The sequence below is a fragment of the Microtus oregoni genome, unplaced genomic scaffold (genome assembly GCF_018167655.1).
Source record: "Microtus oregoni isolate MIOR12 unplaced genomic scaffold, Mior012 000043F_ref0000047, whole genome shotgun sequence".
NCBI classification, from domain to species: Eukaryota; Metazoa; Chordata; class Mammalia; order Rodentia; family Cricetidae; genus Microtus; species Microtus oregoni.
Genome location: NW_024543210.1, coordinates 5,105,728 through 5,128,757, shown reverse-complemented (window position 1 = coordinate 5,128,757; position 23,030 = coordinate 5,105,728). Strand labels below are relative to the sequence as shown.

Genomic DNA, 23,030 nt, shown 5'->3' with positions numbered 1-23,030 from the left:
GTCCCTTACACTCAGCAGTCTCAGAGATCATCAGCCTCCCTAAGAGGCCCTCCCAGCTGCCTCTGCCCGCAAGGCTACACGCCGCACCCACCTTCCCAAGGCAAGACCTGTCACTGTACTCCTCTGGTTGCCAATCGGCAGTCCCTGAAAGGCAAACAGGGATAAGAGTGCCTATGCTGAACACAGAAGGAGAGCAGGGGAGAGCAGGGCAGGCAGGACAAGACAGCCTTCCTCATGCATGAGGAGGCCAAAAAATGCATATGGCCCCTGGGTACGATCGTCCCACTTATTCATGGTCATATTTTCCCCAGTTTTAGTCATTCACAGTTGACCAGGGCCTAAGGACATTACGTGGAAAATCCCCCAAATAATTAGCAAGTTTTAAACTGAACTTGGCTCTGAGCAGTGTGATGAAATAGTACCCACTATCTTGTCTCCCTCATCAGTATGATACACTTAGTTCAGTACTAGCTGAGGCTTTAGGGACCTGCTAGGGGTCCTGTAAGCCCCAGAGGAGATGGGTGTACACGTCACCATTTGGAGTCCAAAGTGTCTATGCACATATCACAGCCACGCCCCTCCCAAGCCTGTCTTTTTCACTGAGTTAAACAACAGCCAGGGCAGGTTCATATAACCAGAGAAAGAGAGCCTATAAACTATAAACACATTCAAAAGTTACCAGAGGCCAGGGGCACAGGAGCAAGATCACCATCCAATAGAAAGGGCCAGTAGGACGTCTCAGCAGGTAGAGGTGCTTGTCCTGGAAAGCCTGAAGACCTGAGTTTAATCCTGAAACCCCATGGTGGCAGAAGGAAACTCCTGAAAGTTGTCCTCAGCCTCCACGGTGTGCCATGGTACAAGCATGACATACACACACACAAATGATGTGCAGAAAAAAAACAATGTTTCTTAAAAAGAAGCAGTGAATTTCCCATTTTTATTCTCCCCTTGCCCTCCATGGCTGCTTGGCGGCAGTGATGGGGTACTGGCAGATGATGCTGTGGCGGGAAGAGCAGAGGAAATCAAATCCTCCATGGATGTGGGTGCACGAGCAAATGATCCTGTGGTTGCTACTTCTGATTCTGGGTCAGACCAGGTTCCCACCTGGCTAAGCACTTGGAAAGTGACAGCCCAAGGCCAGGAAGTCAGCCCTAGCTACTATAGGCCTGTAAAGCCCCAAAACAACAAGAATGGGGCACGGGGGGAGGGGGGAGATACTACTGTACTACTGGTTTGTCTGGACAGGGAATGTGGCTAATCTGGGAGCAACCTAAGTGAGGCTCAAACCAAGAAAGGCTTGGAATTCTAGATCTTTCTCTAGTTCCTCAAGGGTCTCTGGGTACCAAAGACCTGATGCAACTACCTCAGCCCACAGATTAGTAAAGTGAGACCAGGGAAATTGGGGAGACCAAGGGAGAAATAAACCATCATGAGAAAGAAACTCATGGTGAAACTGGGATGAAAACAGTCTAATGCTAAAGCCTCCTACACACATGCACACACTTAGTGATACACCCCTACACGCACACACACTCATTCACACACCCTACACATACACACTCACTTGCACACACACCCATTCACACACCCCTACACACATTCCCCTACACACACTCACTCACACACATCCCACTACACACACCACTACACACATCCCTACACACATTTACTCACACACACTCACATATCACTACACACACAAACCACTACACACTCACACACCACTACACACACATTCACTCAATGACACAACCCCTACACACACACTCATTTCACACACACTCACATACCACTACACACATACACACAAGGTCACCAGGGTAGCCTCCAAAGACAGAAGTGGTAAGGGGCACACGTCAGTAACAGGCATACATGAGGCCTGCTGGGATATCCAGGATGCTCAGCCGGCTCAGGACACCTGGCGGCTCCACTCTACCGCCCTCTTCCCACCCTGTGTTCTGTGGGGTTTCCTGAGTGTGAGCTGATTTCTGTTTTTCCCAGGCCTTGGGCTCACTAACCCAACACCTGTGGTCTTCATCTGTTCTGAGCCACAGGCCATGATGAAAGCTGTTGGCTGTGTCCCTGGGACAAGGAAGGAGTGCACAGTCTTTACAGAAGCTTGAGGTGTGTGTGTGGGGGGGGGGGTCCCTGAAGCCTGTCATTCCCCCAACAAAGGGTCTCTGAGGTTGACCCAGCTGACAAGCTACAGAGGCCACTGAGCAATTGGTCAATGCACACAGATTCAGACAAGGAAGACAAGGAGCAGCAGGGTAACCCCAAAAGTTAAGGAAGATTCCAGTATCCCTGACTACCAAAGGAGTGCCAGGAATGCAAGGACCATTGGCAACCATCAGGAGGTCAGTCTTGCCCTTCCCCACTCCCAATCCCACCCCTGCCTCTTCCTGTTCACAAAAACCAAGGGGCTCTTTTTCATACAGGAATCTGACAGCATTCAGCTTCCCTCATTCTGCGGCTGGTCACAATGCCCACAACCAGGCCAGCACCCAAGAGACAAGCTCCTAACTGGTGGGAAGGGGTGAGGGGGGTCTGTGGATCAAAGAGTTGTCAGCTTTAGAAACTACCTCCCAAGGTGAAGATGCTGGAGGACGGATGGGGCATCTGCCCACATTCCTGGAGAGGCTCCCCCAGACTCTCATGAGAAACCCCCACACTTAATGCCAGCAGCACTGGTCATTCTCAGGAAACTCTGCAGAGGGGGCCAGCTGAGCAGGGCAATGCCCTCAGGGAGAAGGAGAATCATGAGGGAGGGTGTGCAGTAGAGAGTACTAGAGGCCTCCAGGGCCACCAACACCAAGGAGCCATCCCCCTGCTCCCACCAGGTTCCCTCCACTTCCACAGAGCAACTATATACACAAAGTGTCCCACTCACCCCTAGTCTGTAGGATCCTGTGTCCAGTCTCTCTCTACGCTACATCACTGAGATCAGATCAATGTCACCCTGAAACACAGGCACACACACACACGCATACATGCGCACACACACACACTCACACACACAGCAGGCCCAGCAGAGCCCCAGGTGTGGAGTCTAATGGACTCATCACCAGAGAAAAGATAGAGAAATGGCCACAGCTGGACCCTGGGAGCTCATCTAACCCCAAGAGGGGTATGCCCACTTGCCAGTCACAGCCTTGGCCACCACGGGTAATCAATCAACGGCAGTGAGAGCCAGCGACAGTGTGTCCAGGACACACTCTCCTCTAAAAGGGAAAACTGGGCAGGCAGCATGCCACTGGCCTGTGTCCACCCCTTACCCCGTCAGTTTACAAACCATTTTCTTTATTTTCTGATACTGCACCCTTCTTGGCCTCCTTTGAAAAATAAAAAGTTGGCAGCTGGGGATCAGTTGGCTGAGTTCTGGAGGGGACCCCGGGAGCCAGGGGACCCTCTCAGTGCTTGAGCTTCCTGCAGACATATGGCCCCCAGCCACGACCTACACATGGGCAAGCCTGGCACCCACTACCACATGGTGCCTGCCCTGACCCTGGCTCAGGACACAAAGGCTTCCCATGAGCACATATCCTGTGCCCGGCCGCCTCAAGGACCAACCTAAGCCTCTATGAAAAGCGTGCAGGAGCAGAAAAGAGACATCATAGAAGGGTCTGAGGTGTACCCGAACAGTGAACAGGCTTAAGACCAGGACCCAGGATGACAAGTCACTGAAGTCCCCAAGTCCAAGCTCAGATGTCCCAATTTGTGTGGCAAGTGAGAGTCACAGAACCCAGGAAGAACGATCTCCACCAGCACAGTCCTGCAGAGCCGTCCAGGGCAGGCTGTTCTCTATCTCCATGTAAACGGGGCTCGGCGCACACAGGTGCACTGCTCACTAGATTGACGCTGCCACCTGGGGCAATGATCAGCTCAGGGCCACAGCTGAGAGACCTTGAAGCAAAGCTGGCCAAGGTTCCGGCAGGGAGTACGGGGACACAGGTCAGAGGCTGGGGCCCAAATCCACAGGATACAGGTGGCCAGGAGGGTGGCCAGCTACCCCAGAATGGACAACCAGAAGCAAAAACTCAGACTGGACAGAGAGAACCGCTATTGCTGCCGGGAAGCCGGGGAAGGGTAACTGGCACACCCTGAGTCCCAGGGGATATCTGTCAGAGGGGCATCAAACGCTACAGGATGGAGAATACTAACTCGAGCCACCTTTCCCAGGGTCGGCTACATAGAGCAGCAGAAACTCCAGTCCATGGTGAGCTGAGCTTTCCCCCCACCCTAGAGAGGAGAGCAGGATAGTAGAAGGGCGGGTTTTGTTTTATTGCTTTGGACAAGGAAACACTAGCCTGTTTGCAGAAAAGGATCTGGGAGAGACCCAAAAGGAACAAAAGGAAGGAGACATTGGGGGTGGGAGGGGTGTCCCCACAGGAGGAGCTGACCTAAGGGCAGAGGAAGGGAGGCTTGTTGTGCCAGCTAAGACAGAAGGGGCTGGAAAAGAAAGACCTCCTTACTCCTGGACGCGCACAAAGCTGAGGTGGCACACACATTGCTCAAATATGGGACACAGAAGAGAGCAGGCGTATGGGGAGCTTCCCATTGTCCCACCAGCTACAGAGCGGCATTAAAGCAGCCAAGTGGCTGGAAAATGGAGCCTTGGCCCAGGCGGTGTGGCCGGAACCTGCCACAAAGGGCCACTCCCAGAGAGGGCTCATTAGGGAGGCCAGCCGGTGCCGCACATGGTGACAGGCGGGTGCATTCAGGGCCCGGACACAATCAAGCCCTTGTGACGGGGAGGGGAGCAGGGTGCTTGCTGGAGCCTCTGGTTCCTAGACAAGAGCAAGCCTCCTTCTTGCCTTACAACGTGGAAGACAGATTTGGGGAGACAAAGAAAGAGATGAATCCCCTGACAGTGAATGTTCTATTTCTGGAAATGGGTCGACTCCTCTCAATAGCTGCCATCTCGGTGCCACCGGCCCTGCCTGCATCTGTCCCCTTGAATATAGCCTAGAAGCCATTACCACTCCCTTCAGGGCAGGCCTGTCCTGAGCATTCGAGAGGCAGAGCATCTGTGCACAGCTATAACTTAGAGATGTTGGGAGGGGGCGGTTACAAGCTGACCTATGTATAGAGTGAGAAATGGTCCTGGCTTTCTGCAGCTGCTTTCAAGCCCTCAGCTTGGGGACCCACACAGCACAGGTCAGTGAGGGGGCAGCACAAATCAGCTTGCCTCCACCTTGAACTAACACTGGCCTCTGCCCCACCCACACCCACCCACCATGTCCCGGCCTGGGATGCCTCACCATAGGCCAGTACTCTCCGGTGACTGACCAACAGACAGAACCCAGCTCAGTGGCCCCTGTGAGTCCTACAGGACTCTCCAGAGTCTCCCATAAGGACTCAAAAGCTGCAGCAACTACCAAAGCCCTGGTACCTGTTCTGAGACCAGACCCAAATAAGAGGTTCTGTTTGTTTGCTTGTTTGTTATTCAGACAGGTAAAATGGCTGGCGCACGCCTTTAATCCCAGCAGAGGCAAGCAGATCCCTGCAAAATCAAGGTGGCCTGGTCTACGTAGTGAGTTCCAGGGCAGCCAGAGATACATAGTGCGACCCTGTCTAAAAAAAGAAAGAAAGAAAAGAGAGATGGGTGAGGAACCACAGACGAAAGCAAAGAGTGCAACATTACAAAGCAAAGGTATGCTTGTACACACACAACAACCTTGGCAGGTTTCATTTTTTGGAAAGAGATAAAGACCATTTGGTGCCAAGAACAGTAAATGCAAGGGGGAAAAAAAGGTAGGTGACCAAAGTGGCTTGGCCTCTATCCAATTTAGAATATGAGAGGGTGCTCGCCAGCCTTTCTACCTGGCCCCTCATCCCTGGCTCCAGCACTGAGTGCACACCTGTCTGTACTCCCAAGGACTAGACAGTGCCCATGGCTGCACTCTACTCTCAGGAGGGCTGCAACTGCGGGGAGGGGAGCAGAAGCAGGCTTCTCAGCCCCAGCAAACAAACCTGCGCCAGAATGGAAGTCAGTGTTGCCCTAAACTGGATACCTTAACGCCTTTCAGCAGAGTGCGTCAGAGAGCAGAGGTCAGAAATTCCATCAGGCCCTCAGGAGTGGTGACCCAGAGTCCTCCTGGCAGCCTGAGTCCTGTCCCAAACTGAGGACCCCTAGGGCCCAGCTGTTGTAGGGGCAAGTAAATCATCTTCTCTTCGCATCACAGGGGCACTAATTTGTAGCCAAAACACAGTTTGAGAGCCAGCCCCATATCCTCAGTGCTAAGTCTGAGTCAAAAGGACGGGGACCCCAGGCTCCCAAATAGACAGACAGGCCCAAGGGTGGGTCCCCTTTCCTCCCAGCTTTCTCCTTAGAGCCAGAGGATTCCACACAGCTTGCTCAGGGTTTCCGGCTCTTGCTGCCGAGGCATTTCCTCCACTCCAAGGCGCCAGCACTCTGAGTGACATCTGCTCTAGGACAGCACTGATGGACAGGGGGGGGGGAGGGTGGCAGGGAGAAATGACCCAGCAGCAAGGCACAGAGTGCACCCAGCATTCTGAGTGGCATCTGCTCTAGGACAGCACTGATGGACAGGTGGGGGGGGGGCAGGGAGAAATGACCCAGCAGCAAGGCACAGAGTGCACCCCGCCCTGCACCCACAGTGCCAGGGAGAAGGGAAGGAGCTGAGAAGACAGTAATGCCAGCCTGACAGGCCATCTGAGACCCAGAATGAAGGACCAGGAGGTAGGATGCCGCCTCTAGGGTGGGGCCTGTACGTTAGTGAAGTGGTGGGGCTATCCCTGACTTTAAGATCACGAGAACAGAGGCTGGAGGGATGGCTTAGTGGTTAAGAGCACCTGTTGCTCTGCAGGGGACTCTGGTTGGGTTCCCAACACCGGCATGGTGGCCTACGACCAACTCTAACTTCAGTCCCCGGGGGTCCGACACACTTTTTTGACTTGCACTAACACACAGCACACATGTGGTACACTTACACACTATGTAGCCCTGGCCGGCCTGAGCCCCCAGGGATCTGCCTGAATCGGCCTCCAGACTGCTGAGAAGACAGCCTTTATCACCACATCCATTGAAAAGCTTTAAAAAAAAAAAATCCATCCCTTTAGGAAAGAATTCTGTTCCCATCTCCAAGCCTTGTGACTTCAATTGGGGTCACCTTGTCCCCAAGCCTCAGGAAAATGAGAACGAGCTACCTATGTTTCTGAAATGTCCCCGCCCCCAAGACAGCCCCTGCATAGGTCACAGACCTTGATCCTAGCATAAGCTTGGTCATGCATCCTAATCATTCTGTAATGGGGAGAGTTCCGGTTGAGATGTAGATATAGCATCTCCCACAAGTGTCTGACCCGATGTCCCTGGAACCTAGGACCACCTAACACTACACGTCAGAGGTCCAAGGAGGCGGGGGGGGGGGGGGGGGGGCTTGGAGCAGACAGCCTAAAGCAGAGGTTCTTTCCTATGGCCACTGCTAGAGTCATGGCCATCCTGGGGGTCCCGAGCTTCTTGCTCCTGCCCTTAGCCTAGCCTACAGGACATCACCAGATGGACGCTACTTAACTACTAGTCCCAGGCCAGATGACATGAATCACTGTGGAGGCACCAAGAACTTCAGAGTATAGATGCTCATTAAAGGTATACTAATGTTTCTCTTCCTGCTTAAAGGGCCAGCTATGAGGTCAGCTCCCACTCTCGGTTGCCCTCCTACCCCTCACAGCCCTTCTGTGGCACAACCCAATGCGTGGGCATCTACAAGTGCCACCAACAGGAAAGCTCGTCACCAGTGTCCAGGTAGTTGATCACACACCTCCCCTAACAGAGGGCTCCTCGCTCTAGAGGGCACAAGACTATTCATTTTCCTGATTGACCTAGGAATCACTGGAACTTTAGAGCTTCACCTGCAGGGCTGCACACAGCACCAAGCCCAGCCCCTCTGAGGTGATTTTTCCCATGATGCTCTAGTTGCCACCTTCAGAACTTAGCCATTCTGCTCCTTCTTGACTATAAGCCATTTTTCTTCTGTTCTCTAAGACAGGACTGGCCACAGAGGCTCCACTCACAAGCGTAGGTTAAGGGGTTCCCTACACACACACCCAAGTAGTACTTCCTAGCATGAAAATGGGATCCAAACAAAAACAGAAGCCAAAGACTCCTCCTTTAAAGGCCCAGTTACAGGAGCAAGATATCACAAAAGAGGAGACTGAGACCGAGAGGGTCAGTAAGTTATTAAGGTCTCCGATCAGGAAGGACAGAGCTCATTCCACTCTCTTGACCCTGGAGCTGGAGCCCTAGGCAGCAGGTTGCACAGAGATGCCTTAAGGTCGGCACTGGGAGTTCCAGCTCAGAAACAGTCCTTTCAGGCTGCCACACAAGGACACTTTCCCACCCTCAAAAGTCAGTCATGTTTCCCATTATGCAGATGAATGGTTCAGGGACTTGCCTAAGGGTTTCAAGGAACTGTCTAAATGACTGCCATCACAGGCAAGGTATATGCAGAACACAAAGCAGGTATATGAGCCTGGGCAGTGCACACACCTGTAATCCCAGCATTTGGGAGGTAGAGGCAGGCAGAGCTCTTGAGTTCCAGGACAGCCAGAGCTACACAGAGAAACCCTGTCTTGGAAAAAAGAAAAGAAAGCAGGTATGTGTAGGAGCTGGCTTCTCAAAAAATACTCCGGTCATGGAGCAATATTCCACAAAGTTCATGTCCCAGGAGCTCAGAGACCTCACTCGGGCCATCGCTGTGGTAGGCTAACCTCTGCGATGGGAGCCAGACTGATGTAGGAAGTGAGAAGGAAAGAGGAAGCCAGGTGGAGGAAAACCGTGCAGAGGAGCCTTCTCTCCAAAAGGGAGGGCAGAAAGCACCCCAGAGAACTGATCTTTTACTGCATGTGCCCTCCCCCAACATGGAGCTCACACATGGGCTGCACCAGCTAACACAGAAGACCCGGGACTCACTCCAGTCACCTTGAGAGAACCAAAGCAATGCCCAACACCTCTTCAGGCCTCAGTTTGCCAAAAAAGCCTCCTGGAAGCACACGGTAGCCCTCAACAACTAGCGAGTTCTTCTTTGTGGTGCATGTGACCTGCTGAGTGGGTCACCTGCCTGTGAATGCCTGGGGCCCTGAGGGCCTAGCACCCCAAACCTGTGGACAATCAACCTCACAAACTCCCCTACCAGAGTCAGGCTGGGAGAAAAGGGAAAGCTTGCATAACCCGCCCATTATCGCCTCTGACCTTCGCTCCGGGCTGGCAGGCTCATTAGTAGAGCCCAGAGGCCTCCTGGGGGAAAAAAAGACCTATTCACTACCAGCTTGCTCTGTCTTTTTTTAAAGGCCCAGACCACCCCCTACTCCACCCTCCCAAAACCAACAAAAGCACAAATGGAAGAACAAACCCTGCTCATTTTGAGGGATTCAGAATTTTACCCCAAACATGGAAAGATAAATGGCTCACTCACTCACAGGTTTGCTGGGGGTTCTGAGTTAGCTGCAGGGGAGCAGCTAAGTGCTGCTGGCGAGGGGGGGGGGGGGCACGCCCAAGGGCAGGGCATGGGCAGCTAGGCTAGAAGGATGCGACTGAAAAGGCTCTCTTTTCTGACGTATGTGTATGTGTGTTGTTGTTGTTGCTGCTGCTGTTGTCCTCATGTTGAACAAATGTTCTACCCCTGAGCTACACCCCTAGAGGGAAAATGTCTGAAACCATTTCACTTGGGGAAAGAAAAGGGGGCTGAATTTCTGACGTTTACATCGTCTCACCTACAGGACAAGATTAGAATGCCAGCAAGGCACCCTACACCTTCAGCCAGACAGGAACCAGCCTCTCTAAAGCAGCCTAGCGCCCAACTGCCCAGTGCCCGCCCAGCGTCAGCCACTGCCTGCCTGAGAGACCTATTTGCATATGCATTCAGAGACTGGCCAAGCCCACCTCAGCCAGAACTGCCTTGAATACAGATGATCATCTCTACCAGGACCACTCGAAGCCTTCCAGACACCCTACAGGGCTGTGGGCACAGCAATACTGGTCCCCCAGAGAAGACTGTAGAGCCTCGGTTCCCCAGTTCAGCAGCAGGTGCCGTTTACACACCACACACGGAGCTCGGAGGCGAATAAGCCCACAAGCAGTCTCAAAGACAAGGAGAGTTTGGAAGAGAAGCCAAATTGTGCTGGCAGGACTTCCACGGCAGATTCTTCCAACCACTGCTGGGACCACTGTGGGCAGGCGTCAACCTCACTGGCTTTCATGGAGTCCAGGGTTCTGTGGGCTTCTCTAACCTTCTAGAAGGACAGAGAGGCAAAATTAACCAAGTTGCCCAAGATACACGAGGGAGTCAAGATGTCTAGACCCTGTGGATAACTGGGTTCTCAATAAGCCACTCTGTGGTCACTGATAAGGAAGTAACACTTCCCAGCATGGGAGAGAAGAGGCACAGCCAGGTCAGGAATCCCAAACAGGGAGGCATCCCTGCTATCTAACTAACAGGAAAGCAAAAATGACAACCACAAGGGCCTCAAGTCATTCTTGGCAGAAACTTCGATGGCCCTGGTAGAGATCCCAGCAAGACAGGGCTGGGGTCCTCTCTGTGTGCCACCCCACATATCTGTAAAGCAGGGCTGATGCAAACTGCCCCGGGTTGCTGGGAATACGTGTCAAGATCAGGCACTAAGCCCAGTGTGACTCTACTCTGGCACCACCTGAACTCTCTATCTCTCTCAGCTCAGTCCGGCTCTTCAAAGCCAATGCAAGGCTTAGGTACCAGCAGAGAGAAGCCCAGCTTTCCTTGTTTCCTGGAATTCTGCGCACATTAGAGGGAGGATATCTCATGGCCACCCACTGACTTCAAGAGACAAAACGGAAAAGAACAATCCGGTGTGTGACTGAAATTTGTAACAATAATGCTGAGTTTTCATTTCCGTGTCAAAGCAAAGCTTGGCTACTACGGAAACCTGCAGCAGTTTTGCTGCAAGGAGACTGGGGGGCAGGGAGGATGAGGTCTGTAGGAAACTGGACACTTCAGCCCCTACCCATCCCCAGAGGGGTGGAAAACCTGCAGGCTGGCCAGGTCCTTCGGTGTGGCTGCATTATTCACTACTGCAACTGGAACTCTGGGCCAGCCCCACATCTCCTAGATCATCTGCAAAGAGGTGGAGACACAAGCAAGGCAGTGTCCTGCGGAGAATCGCTCTGGTCAAGTGCTACTGCTCGATTTCCCTAACTGCAAAGACTCCCCTCCTTTATGATGCACTTGAGAAAATCAAGACCCAGAACACTGGCCCTCCTAGAGTCCCTAAGAGAGGGGGAAACGAAAGAGATACAAGCACTGTAAGGAGGGGCAGGCATCCCCAACAAATTGAGCTGTAACTCTGCAGATGGAATTGACAGAGTAGGTGAGGACCTGTGGATGAAGTGTTACAAAAAGAAACAGGAGTTGCAGGGGTAGATTGCTAATCAGTAACAAAGTATCCATCTAGACCCAATCCTTTCCTGAACTCAAATGTTCTAGATAGTAAATAAGGAGGAAACCTCCCCCTGTCCTGCACCCGGAATGCAACGTGACCTGTCCCCACCCCAACATGCCTGCAGAGGGCTTGGCCAGGAAACTAAGAAAAAGCTTGGTCCTCAGCTCTAGCTGTCAGGTTGGGGGAAGAGTTCTTCGAAGCTTTGATAGTGCCTGGACAGAGAGAGGCTTTGAGGAGAACAGAAAAGGTGGGTTATTCTCCACCACCAGGCAAACAGTTCAGGCAGAAGCAGGTGCCACCAACACCGGGAACTAAGCTTTCAAACACTGTGAGGAAACAGGGAAGGGCAGTATCTGGCAGTCAGGAGAGGAGGGAAGCTTCAGGGTAGGGATGGCTAGGACACAGGGCCTATGGCGGAGACACCCTCGGCACCGGCAGAGCTGAGCTCCCCCCACACTCCAGCCACATATGACCCGGGCACTTCCTGTAAGACGATCAAGCTTATAAATCTCTTCAGGGGCATTATCTATCTCCACCTCACACCCACCCTGGTGAGGCAGGAATCAGCCTCTCCGGCTTAGAAGAAGGGAAGCAAGGAAACTGAGGCACACTAAGAAGTCGATCCACTCCAACTATATCCCCTGGGGAACATTGTAGAGACCAAGTTGAAAAAGGTGTCCCAACCAGTAGTGCAGGATTTATGGGAAGCCAGGAAGCCTCTAAGCCCAGGGCACTCTGGCTCAGCTGCCTCAAGGTCTTACCACCAGTGCCAGTGGGCCGGGCCAGCCCAGTCCAGGATGAGATAGGACTACAAGGAAGCAGGGGAGGAAACTGGGCTGGAAGAAAGCACAAACCTACAGTGCAGCTGTGGGCGCTGCCTGGGTTTGAGGAACATCTGTGGTTCCAAGCAGAAGGGAAAATTCACTTGCTTCAGCTCAGGAGTCTTTCATAGCCTTCCAAGAAAAACTTCCCTCTGCCCACAAGTGTTTTCAGGGTGGGATGAGAGACACCCTTAGACAGAACAGGAGTGCCAGACACACTAATACAAAAAGCTGTAGATACAAAACTTTTCTGCGGTATCAGCTAGGCAGGGGCACCACCACGCCGGATGCTCCATTTGCTATGCCCGCTGCGGAGGGGTCTGGAGGCGGGTCCCCACAATCCCGAACCTGTGAGGTGTTCAGGAACTATAGTTTCACAATACCCCTAGGCTTCCGATCCGGGCGCGGTGCTTACCGTGCAGGCCGTTAGGGATGCTTCGGTGGTGCGGCGGCGCCGACAGGTCATCCAGAGACCGGTGCGTGGCTCCGGCCTTGCCGTCTGGACCCTTGTGCGGCCCGGGGGGCAGCAGCGCGGGTGGGACGTGGTGATGGTGGTCCGGGCTGCCGCCGCTGCCCGCACTGGACGTACTGCTGCCGTCGCCAACGTCGCGGGCCCCTGAGCCCGCCGCGCTGCCCGCCAGCGGCCCGCTCAGGCTAGCCTGGCTGTCTATAGAGCTGCGGGAACCCGCGCCGCCGCCGCCGCCAGCGCCCCCCGCCGCCGCCAGAGCCGCGCGCTCCTCGTCCAGCAACAGCACCAGCTCCTTCAGCTCCAGGTTCTCGCGAAGCAGGGCCTCCTGGCGCGCCTCGAGCTCCCGCAGCTTCTGCTGCGAGCGGGCCACCTCGTGCCACACAGCGCCGGCCGCGTGGCGCCCAAAGCGCTGCCACTCGCGCGCTAGCTTGCGCCCCTTCTGCCGGTCGTCGTCCAGGAAACAGCAGAGCTCGCGCAGCTCCTGATTGTCGTCCTGCAGCCGCTGGTTCACGTCCTTGAGGCCGCGGATCTCCAGCAGGTGCTGCTGCAGCCGCCGGTTCACGTCGCGCATCAGGCCGCCGTGCTCCAGCATGAGGCCCACCTTCTCGCCCTCGGCGCGCCGCAGCCGCCGCGCCAGCTCCTCCTTGCTCCAGCGCAGCAGTTCTTCGTCCGGCACCTGGCTCAGCTCCTCCGACGCCGCCGCTGCAGCCGCCGCCGCCACCGCCGCCGGGGGCTTCGCCATGGCGGGGCCGTCACCGCGACATCGCCCTCGCCCGCGCCGGGCCGGCGCTCCCCGCGCCGGGGCTTCTCTGGGCCCGGCCACGCGCGCGCGGGGGGCGGCCGGGGACGCGTGCGGCCCTCCCCGCGCTGCCTCGCGCTCCCTCCCGCAGCCCCCGCTTGGGTCACCCGGGAGCCCGCGCGTGCCTCAGGGCTCGGGAACGGGGAGGGTGGCTGCGTCGGCGGCAGCGGTGCCCGGGCTCTCCCGGCTCGGGTGCAGCAGGCGGAGGCCCGCCCCCGGCCCCGCTCCCGGAGCCCCAGCCGCCCCGCCCACCTCGGGCGGAGAGGGGGCGGGGCGCCGCAATCGGACCCCGCCTCCGAGAGGGAGGTGAGCAGCGGCACAGCCGGCCCCCGAGGTTCCTCTACGCGGTGCGACGGCCCGCCGGGCGCCCTGCCAGAGGCGCGTTCGAGCCGTGGTCCCGCCCTCCCACCGGTTTGATTGGACCGGTCCGGGGGTGTGCTGGAGGGGCGGGGCGCGCGCGGGGGATGCAGCAACGATGGTTTCGTCCAACCGTGAGGCCAAGCCCCCTCCTCCACCGGTTCAAGTTTCTGCGCCCGGAGGACGCGGCCTGGGCCAATCCCAGGACTACAAGGCGGTTTTAAAATGCAGGTAGGGCTGGGGGGTGGCGGGGACCGGTGGGAAAGGTAGGGCAGGGCTTCCCTTAAAGGAGACGCGCGAAAATGAGCGTGCCCCCCCCCCCATCAGACCCGCGTCCCTGATCCTCCTTTTCTCATTCTTAATAAACAAATGCCCACCGGGTGGGCGCAGCTCCCTTCTTTTTTCCCGGGAGCACCAGAGTTCGGTATAGTCCGAGAGAGGAGGAACAATAGGACCCTGATGTAGGGGTCGGACAGAGCTGCTCTTTGTCCCTTTCAGGGCCACCGACCTCCTCCGCCCCAATCTCTACCTGGGTTCCCCTGCCTAAACTCTCAGCGGGACTGTCTTTCCGCTCCTAGCTAAGGATTGTAGAGCCTTGCCAGTCTTTTCTCTCCCCTCTTCCCCAGGCCTGTTGAGGCAAGGGGACCGGGGACCTGCCCATTTCCTGCAGCGGCTCTCAGAGCCCTGCTCCTTCGCACACTCAACCACTAAATCCCTGGGATTGGAGGACCGTCTTTGGTTCGCTAGGTGGAAACCCTTGTGAAAGCCCAGGGAAGGTCTTCCACCCCGGCCATAAAGCTGGGGTCCAGAGGCGCACAGCAACGGGAGAACCTTCCCCCGCCCCGCATCATTGCAGGGGATTCAGATCTTCCTACAGCCTGTAAGTCCGGTCCCCAAAGCGCATTTACGGCGCTTCTGCAGTCGGCAGACCGAGGGAAGAGTGCGTTTCCCCTGGACCTGCCAGGAGATAACCCACCCCGGGCGCACGCACACCGGGGTAAGCTACCCAGGTCCTGGAGCGCGTGCCCGCGCAGCAGCTGACGTCCCCTTTTACAGTTACTCAGCCGTTTACTGAACCACTGCGTGTATCCTCTCACACCTTCCCCAGCGTGGGGGAATTCTACCCGGGCAAGACTACAGAGACCACTGCCCTCTGAGGGTACTTAGCGTTCTTGGGAGAAGGGACAGTAGAATATGAGAAGATATTGTGAGGCTGTCTGCAGCGCAATGCAGGGAAATCAGTCCCTGTAGTCTCTGGGAGGGACTAGGCTGTGGGAGCTTGGATCTGAGCCAGAGCAATAAGGACAAAGGTAAGGGGCGTAGGCTGTTCAGGTGGAGGGAACAGCTAGTGGAGTGGCCTTAGGGGTTGACCTGTTAGCGGAAGGTTCAAAAGAGAGGAGGGACCCGTGAGATGACTCAGTAGGTAAAATAACCTGATGCCCAGTCTGACAACCTGAATTGACTCCCAGGACCCACGTGATGGCAGGAAAGACCCTACTCCCTCAAGTTGTCCTCTGACCCCTATACGTGGGCCATAGCATGCATAAACCCTCACACACAAATAAATAAATGTAATAGTATTTGAAGAAAGAGAGAGAGATGGATGGAAGGAAGGAAAGAAGGAAGAAAGGAAGGAAGGGAAAGAGAGAGAGAGAGAGAGAGAGAGAACAAAAGAGAGCCACGGGTGGTGCAGGTCACCAGTCCTAAAACTTGAAGATAGAGGCTGGGGGAATCTCTGGGAATTCCAGGCAAGTCTGGGCTACAGAGTGAGATTCTTCTCAATAGAAGAAAAAGAAGGATGAACATGAGGTCTGAAGTCAAAGGGCAGTCCCAGGTGTGACTTGAAGCAGGAGAGCTGTCTTGACTGTCTTAGATCACCTTAAGAGACTGTGGCTCTTGTGTCAGGGTTGGGAACCACACAGGTTGGGCTTGATTCAGTCCTTTTACACACATGCGTGCGCGCACGCGCACACACACACACACACACACACACACACACACACACACACGGCACTTGGAGATGAGCTGGAGAAAGGGATGGGGAAACGATGAGCCCCAGGGGTGCTGAGGCCAGCAGCACACTCAGTATGGGTGAGTCAGCTGAGTGTTCTGCAGGTCCAGCCCAGTACAGTTTGGCTTTAGAAAGGAAGGGACTTAAAACAGCTTGTGCCTGGGGAAGCTGCAGATCTGTAGCAAGATAGTAGGCTCCCCGGAGGCTCCCCACAGAGCAAAGACTATGTTGGGGAGTTGCTCCAGGGAGAGAATGGGGGGAATGAGCAGAGCACACACCCAGGGGAACACTTCTGCTCACCAAGGAAATTGCTGAGACAATTCAGTTTGTCCTGGGCTTTGTGGAAGCCGTTTGTCTCCTTGTGGTGTTCCTATGTTCCTCTGTCTTCTGTTTCTCCAGGGTGACTGTTTCAGCTGAGAAAAATGAAACCTTTATCCAAGCAGTGGTTCAGATCATCTACACCCTACTGGCTGGGAAGTCTTCCTCCAGGACCTTGAGTACCTCCCTGGAGAGCTTGGGGAAGGCTCTAGCTTTGGTGTTGCTGGGTGGTTTCAAAGAGACTTGCTGTTCCCCTTTGCTCCACATGGTTGGTAAGAAGAGGATCCCAGGACTGAACTAGCATCCCGAAGCAAGAGGAGATCTCCAGGACAAATGTGCTGTGTCCCCCTAGAACACTCCGAATCCAGTATAGCCACAGAGCAATTTCAAGGCCAGCCAGGGCTACACAATGAGATCCTCACCAGGCCTACAGCTCTAAGCTCAGACTCCAGCTCTGACAGCCCTAGCTCTTTGCTAAGCAAATGATTGACTCCAGTGCATGTCCCATTGGGTTTGAGGCCCTTGTTTTAAAGGGGGGAAAGTGAGTTCCAGAAAGGAAACACTTTGTCCAGGGTCGTTTTCATTCATTGGTTTACCAGACACATGCGTGTGCTCCAATACATAAGTACCACCAACAAGCAAAGCAAAAATACCACTCATAGCTTCCTGGGGCCCTGAGAAAAGCTTTCCTGGGGAAGCTGAACCCTGAAAGCTGAGGGGTGATTGACCGAGATTGGGGGTGCATCAAGTGGATGAAGCAGCAGAAGCAGGGGCCAGGTGAGTCACGGAAGAGCCCGGGTGTGGAGCAGGGGAGGGAGGCACAGGCAGTGGAGCTGAGGGGAGGAGATGGTAAGTTTGTTAGCACCATACTTTCCTGGGGGCTCTGAGAAGCAACCATAGCAGCAATAATAATCAGCAGGAATAGCTGCATAGATTACCTGCCCCTTCAGTAAACCAACTCTGTAGGTACTCTAGTACTAACCAACCAAGCCAGGAGTAACTTGGACAGTTAGCAATGGGAAGGAGGTACAGGAGGGAGTGGCTGGAATCTCAGGTGGGGTGGGGTATCTAATTACCCTCCCTAGCCCTCCTCTTCTGAGGCAATGTCAAGCCTTAAGTATCATGGCAGTGGCTGTCAGGCTCAGAGGGCAGTGTCCCACAGCAGGGTTTGCTTGGGCATTAAGTTCTAGGCTCCAAATACAGCCTTTGAGTCCTGCTATGTATATCTCTGTGACAGCTGTCAGCTGCTCCTACCACCCAGTCCTGCAGCTTGCAGATGCTCTGCATGCCAGGCCTTGGGTGCTACCTCAAGCCCCAGGTCTACAACTAGCGGCCTCACACATGCGCACACTCATGGCAGAGATCGGAGACCCAGCTCCTCCGGTGTCTGAATATTTCATGCAGTGAGGGTGGAATGAAAGTAGCAAAGACCTTAATTGTTAATGTGACTTCTGCTGGCTCTAGGCCCAGCCCTCCTGGCCCCTCCTGTTTGAAATAGCAACAGTGGATCACGATAACTCCTCTAACACCCCAGGTCTTACGCCCCGCCCTGTGTGAGGCTGGGCTAGAAAGAAGCTGACCCCCTGACCATCACCCTCCTACAGAGTGGGACACTCTCAAAGCACACATGAAGACTCATGGAGACCATGAGGCAAGTGTTGCTTGCCCAGAAAAGGGGGTGGGGCAGAGAGAGAGGCCCGACTAGTGAATGTTCTAGAGCCTGGACTGGAAGTTGTGTTCATGAAACTCTGAAAACCTTCACTACCAGACAAAGATGCAGTGACCAACACCAGACCAGGATGCGATGAAGCCTTCCATCTTGGCATCCCAGGTGCCCACAACCCGTGTCAGCAAATCAAGGTCCCAAGGCAGCAAGGTCAGAGCAGCCCCAAAGTCTCAGCCCTGAAAAGTCCATGAAACGCAGCCCCCAACCCCTACCCAGACCCATGTCACTTGAAAATCTGGGAATAATTCCAATCTGGAGGACTGGGATGCTCTAGGCAGGCTTGTTCCCTGGCATCAGACCAAGATGGAAGAAGACACACCCATGTGTATGGGACAAGCCCTAAGTGTCTGGCGTTAGAGCAGCATTTTCAACCTGTGGGTCTTGACATCTTTGGATAAAAAAAAAAAAAAAAAAAAACTTTCACAGGGGTCACCTAAGACCATCAGAAAACCCCTTTCCGTTAGATCCACAGCGGTAGCTGAACTGTAGTTATGGAGTAGCAATGAAAATTCTGTGATTGGGGTTACAACATGAGGGGTTGTTAAACAACTGCTCTAGAACACTTTGCCTAAAGGTGTTCACATTGCCTCCAGCGGTCCTAATATACGCTACCCAGGATGCAAATCTTTAGTAATAAGGGAGGGACTAGGGTTGGTAGCGTTGGCTGCCATCTTTTTCACAGTCCTTTATTTGTTGCTCCATAGCCAGTGTGGTGACATGAAAAGTAATAACACTACCCGGGACTCGTGGACACAGACTCCCAAAGAAAGAGGCCAGCACAAAAGAAAAGAGCATCTTGGGCATATTGCAGAGCTTCAGAGCATCGGGGTTGAGGAGATCCTGGAAGTGGAGCAGAGGAATGGGAAATAAGGGGAAAATACAAAGGTCAAGAGTGAGAATGAGGGCTGGAGAGATGGCTCAGAGGTTGAGACTGCCCTTCCAGAGGTCCTGAGTCCAATTCCCAGCACCCACATGGTGGCTCCCAACCATCTGTAATGAGATCTGGCGCCCTCTTGGAGCACACAGGTATACGTGCAGAGCGCTCAAAAAGGAAGACCACCTTCTCCAGCCAGCTACACGATCTACAGGACACCAGGATAATGGGATCCTCAGCTGAAGGAACCTTTTTCATACCCATGTGATCAGAGGGATGAGGGAGAGTAAGACATTTGTGCACACTTTTAACAATTACATCTATTGAGTATGCATACCTGCATGGACATCAGAGGAGCTTGCAGGAGTGGATTCTCCCACAATGTGGGTCCACGGGATTGAATTTCGGTGGCCAGGCTTGGTAGCAAGTAACTTTACCCACTGAGCTCTCTCTCACATGCGCACACACAAGCGCCAAGCTGGAAATGAGGCTCAGTTAAATAGAGCACTTGCCTGGCACACATACACAAAGTCCCTGGCTTCAGTCCCCAGCACCACACAAACTGGCATGGTATTGATGGTATTGCGGAGACTGCAGAATCTGAAGTTCAAGATCATTCTGGGCTACATTGTTTGAGGCCAGCCTGGGATACATGAGGACCCTGTTCCCTGTCTCAGACAAAAAAGTTATCTCCCATGCCACCTTCCTCTAAAATGAGGAATTTAGGGCCAGGTGTTATGCCTCACACTTATAATCCCAACCCCCAAAAGGTCATCAATGCAAGTTCTGGGGCAGTCTAGGATACAGGGTAAGACTATTTCTGGAAATACATAAATATGGGAATTCAGAGTGTGGCTCAGTGGCAGAGTACTCAGAGTACTTTAGTGTTTAGAAGCCCCTGGGTTTCTGGGGTTTTCCTACTAGCACGCATGTGTACAGAAATGTGGACAAATTAATCCCAAGAAATAGGAGGTCATGCCTCCTGAGATGGTTCCCGAGGACAGGGCTTGGAAAGAAGGAACCAGGGCAGAGGAATGAATGGAATGACTGAGGTTCCAGTTAGAGGAGCCAGGGAAGAGAACACACAGATGAGTAGAGAGATAAATTCCACTGGTTGTGGTGGCGCACGCTGGAAGGATTTGCTGAAGTGGGTGGAGGCAGGAGGATCACGAGAGACAAATTGAACAGTCAGACTTCACCCAGGGAATAAAGACCCAGCACAGCGCAGCTCAGGTGGGCACACACGTTATATAGTGTAACATACACCAGTCTAACCAATAAATTGTGACATTAGCTGCACTGAGGGGGTGTGGAGAGGGTGGCATGGGGGACACAGAACGCAGAAAGGCAGCAGATGAGTAGTGCTGGAAAGGCAGGAAAAGGGCAGTCAGGCCAGGTAAGGTGGTGCACATCTTTAATCCCAGCTCCTGGAAGAGGCAGGTGGATCTCTGAGTTCAAAGCTAACCTGGTCTACAGAGCAGCTCCAGGACAGCCAGGGCCACACAGAGAAACTGGCTTGGCGGGGTGGAGGGCAGCTAGTTGGGAACACTCCAGCGGAAAGCACTGAGGGATCCAGGGATCAGATAAACTGCTCTGGTCCAGAAGCAGAACACCAGGCTGGAGGGAAAGAAGGGTTTTTTTTTTTTTTTTAACTTGTTTTGTAAACCAGGCTATCCTCAAACTCAGAGATCTGCCTGCCTGGTTTCCAGAATGCTGGGACTAAAGGCATCCACCACCATGCCAGTCTGTCTAATTTCACTCTTGAAACATTGCAAGTGATTTAAAATGTATAAAGTGTGGCATTGTCTCAAGGACACTGGAAGCTGGGTGACCACCGATCAGTCAGTTGCCTTGAAAATGTGAGAAAAAGATTTCCTGCATGCATTTGGCTCCTGGAAAGTGTCAGCCTAGTAGAAGATAGCAGATAAGCATTTTCAGTCATACAAGGTCCCAGAAAAATAAAAAGCACCTCTTTCAGGAAGCTTTTGGAGGGCACACTCCTCTAGGAGTTGAAAGTCAAGGTCAAGGAGAACCCCTTCCTGGGGCAGCAAAGGAACCACAGAAGGCTGGAACAGAGGCCAGGGTGAAGAGGGGAGACAGCTCAGATTAGTGAGTGCTCGGGCAGTTGGCAGTACCAAGACTTAAAGCCTAAATACTGTTAAAGAGTAAGTGAATGCATTCGCCTTCGAGCAGACACTGGATTGTATAAGAAACTGTCCCCATGCCAGGCGGTGGAGGCACACATCTTTAATCCCAGCATTCGGGAGGCAGAGGCAGGGGGATCGCTGTGAGTTCTAGGCAAGCCTGGTCTACAGAGTGAATTCTGGGACAGCCGAGGCCGTTACACAGAGAAACCATGTCTTGAAAAACAAAACAAAAAAATTGTACCCAGCTATTTCACGGCTGCCATGAATAACTTTCCTATTCATAATCTCCTGGCCAGCTGCTGACTGACACTTGGAGAAAGCCTTCTGGAGAGGCATGGAGCAGGAGAGGTGAGAGGAGACAGGGCTAGGAATGCACAGAAAGGAAAGGCAGGAAAAATACTACGTTATATACAAAGGTCCTTATGCTTTTGGAGAAGCACTAGGGAAAACAGGAATGTTAAAACACAGGGTTGTCTCTTCCAAGAGAGGGCTGGGAATGGAGGTGACTAAAGGCTTAGATGACCCTTGGGCTATCTGTAGAGCCCAGCCAGACCTGGCTCCCCTAGGCTCCCACAGGCAGAACCGGAGGTGGCTAATATCCTAGCTGACCTCTGCACTACCTGTATAACTGAGACCACACCAGATCCTCTCCTAGGCCCTTAGAACACACGTCGTCTATCTATAGAACCCATCTCCATGGAAGAAGAAGTGAGAAGAGTTTCGATGTATTTATGCCTCATTATGCACGCAGGGTTGTGTTACACCAGGAAACAAACTGTACAGTACTTAGAGATGCCTGGAATACACTGCGCATGACAGACTCTGAAAGTCTGACCATACCAGCTACTGGGCTGTGATGGATTGTGTCTTGCTCGGATGGTTACACTACTGGTGCTGGGGATTGCAGAGACTCCCACATTTTACACACACACACACACACACACACACACACACACGCTAGGAATGGATCCCAAGATTTGACTCTATGTTAGGAAGTGATCTACCACTGAGCTGTATCCATTGCCATTTTTGTTATTTTTATTTTTTTAACTTTATTTTATGTGCATTGGTGTGAAGGTGTCAGATCCCCTGCAACTGGATCTTTGACAGTTGTGAGCTGCCATGTGGGAGCTGGGAATTGAACCCAGGTCCTCTGGAAGAGCAGTCAGTGCTCTTAACCATTGAGCCATCTCTCCAGCCCCCCATTGCCATTTTTAAAACTGTTCTGAGACAGTCTTGTACTGTAGCCCAGCCTGATCTTGTAAATCCCCTGCCTCAGCCTGCTGAGTGTTAGATTGCAATCTTGCACCAACACGCCCAGCTAAATAAGTTTTATTTTGCTCTTTTGGAGTGCTGGGGCTTACAAGTGTGGCTTTGGGCAAGTTAGGGAAGTGCTATGTCAAGCTACATCCTCAGCCTTGTATATACATAATTTATACCTATATTGTACATATAAATCATATGCATACATAAAACATATAACTTAATAACAAAACCTAGCTCTGGGCTTAGATATGTGAATCAAATGAGGACTAGGGACTTCTGAAAATGGGAAACCTTGAGTTTCACTCCCAGTCAGACCCAGAAAGCACCCTGCTGAAGGGTTCCACCACCTGGACAGCTATGCAAATCTGAGAAAGTATTCTCAATATGCAATCAAAAGTCCCAGGTAGATGAAGCTATGCTCAATCATGTCCCCATAGAAACTGATCGTAATAGTCCAGCCTTAGAAATGTCCTTAGTGCTCAGCAGCAGGACACAGAGAAAGCAGGGCTCAGCTGGGTGTCTGGGGACCTAGGACAGGTCTCCCCCACTCACATGTTCAAAACAGGCAGGGGCAGGCAGAGAGTACAGCTCAGAACGAGTGAGAACTGGAGGCCCCCTCTCCTGCATCTGCTGAGGCGTGCTGGCAACCCCACAATTCCGTCCTGGGAGCCTGAGGTGGTGGAGATGGTGGAGAACTGGAAAGCCCACCATCTCTGGGAAGCACCATCCTGGTGTAGCTCCTGCAGTGGGCACGCTGATGTTGAGCCTCACTAAGAAGGGACCTCTCCCAGGAAAGATCCCCGGCTTCA

At 53.3% G+C, this 23,030-nt stretch overlaps 1 protein-coding gene across 2 annotated transcripts in view; it reads right to left on the bottom strand.

Moving 5' to 3' along the window:
• Ccdc85c (coiled-coil domain containing 85C) overlaps positions 1 to 13,807 on the bottom strand; it is a 72,859-nt gene extending 59,052 nt beyond the window's left edge. The window contains exon 1 of one of the 2 annotated variants that reach the window (XM_041633113.1): positions 12,670 to 13,807. In XM_041633113.1, the coding sequence (XP_041489047.1) occupies positions 12,670 to 13,465 (796 nt within the window). In that variant the 5' untranslated portion in view covers positions 13,466 to 13,807. The remainder of the gene's footprint in view (positions 1 to 12,669) is intronic. The other variant, XM_041633112.1, reaches the window with a different exon arrangement.
• Between the last annotated feature and the right edge of the window lie 9,223 nt (positions 13,808 to 23,030).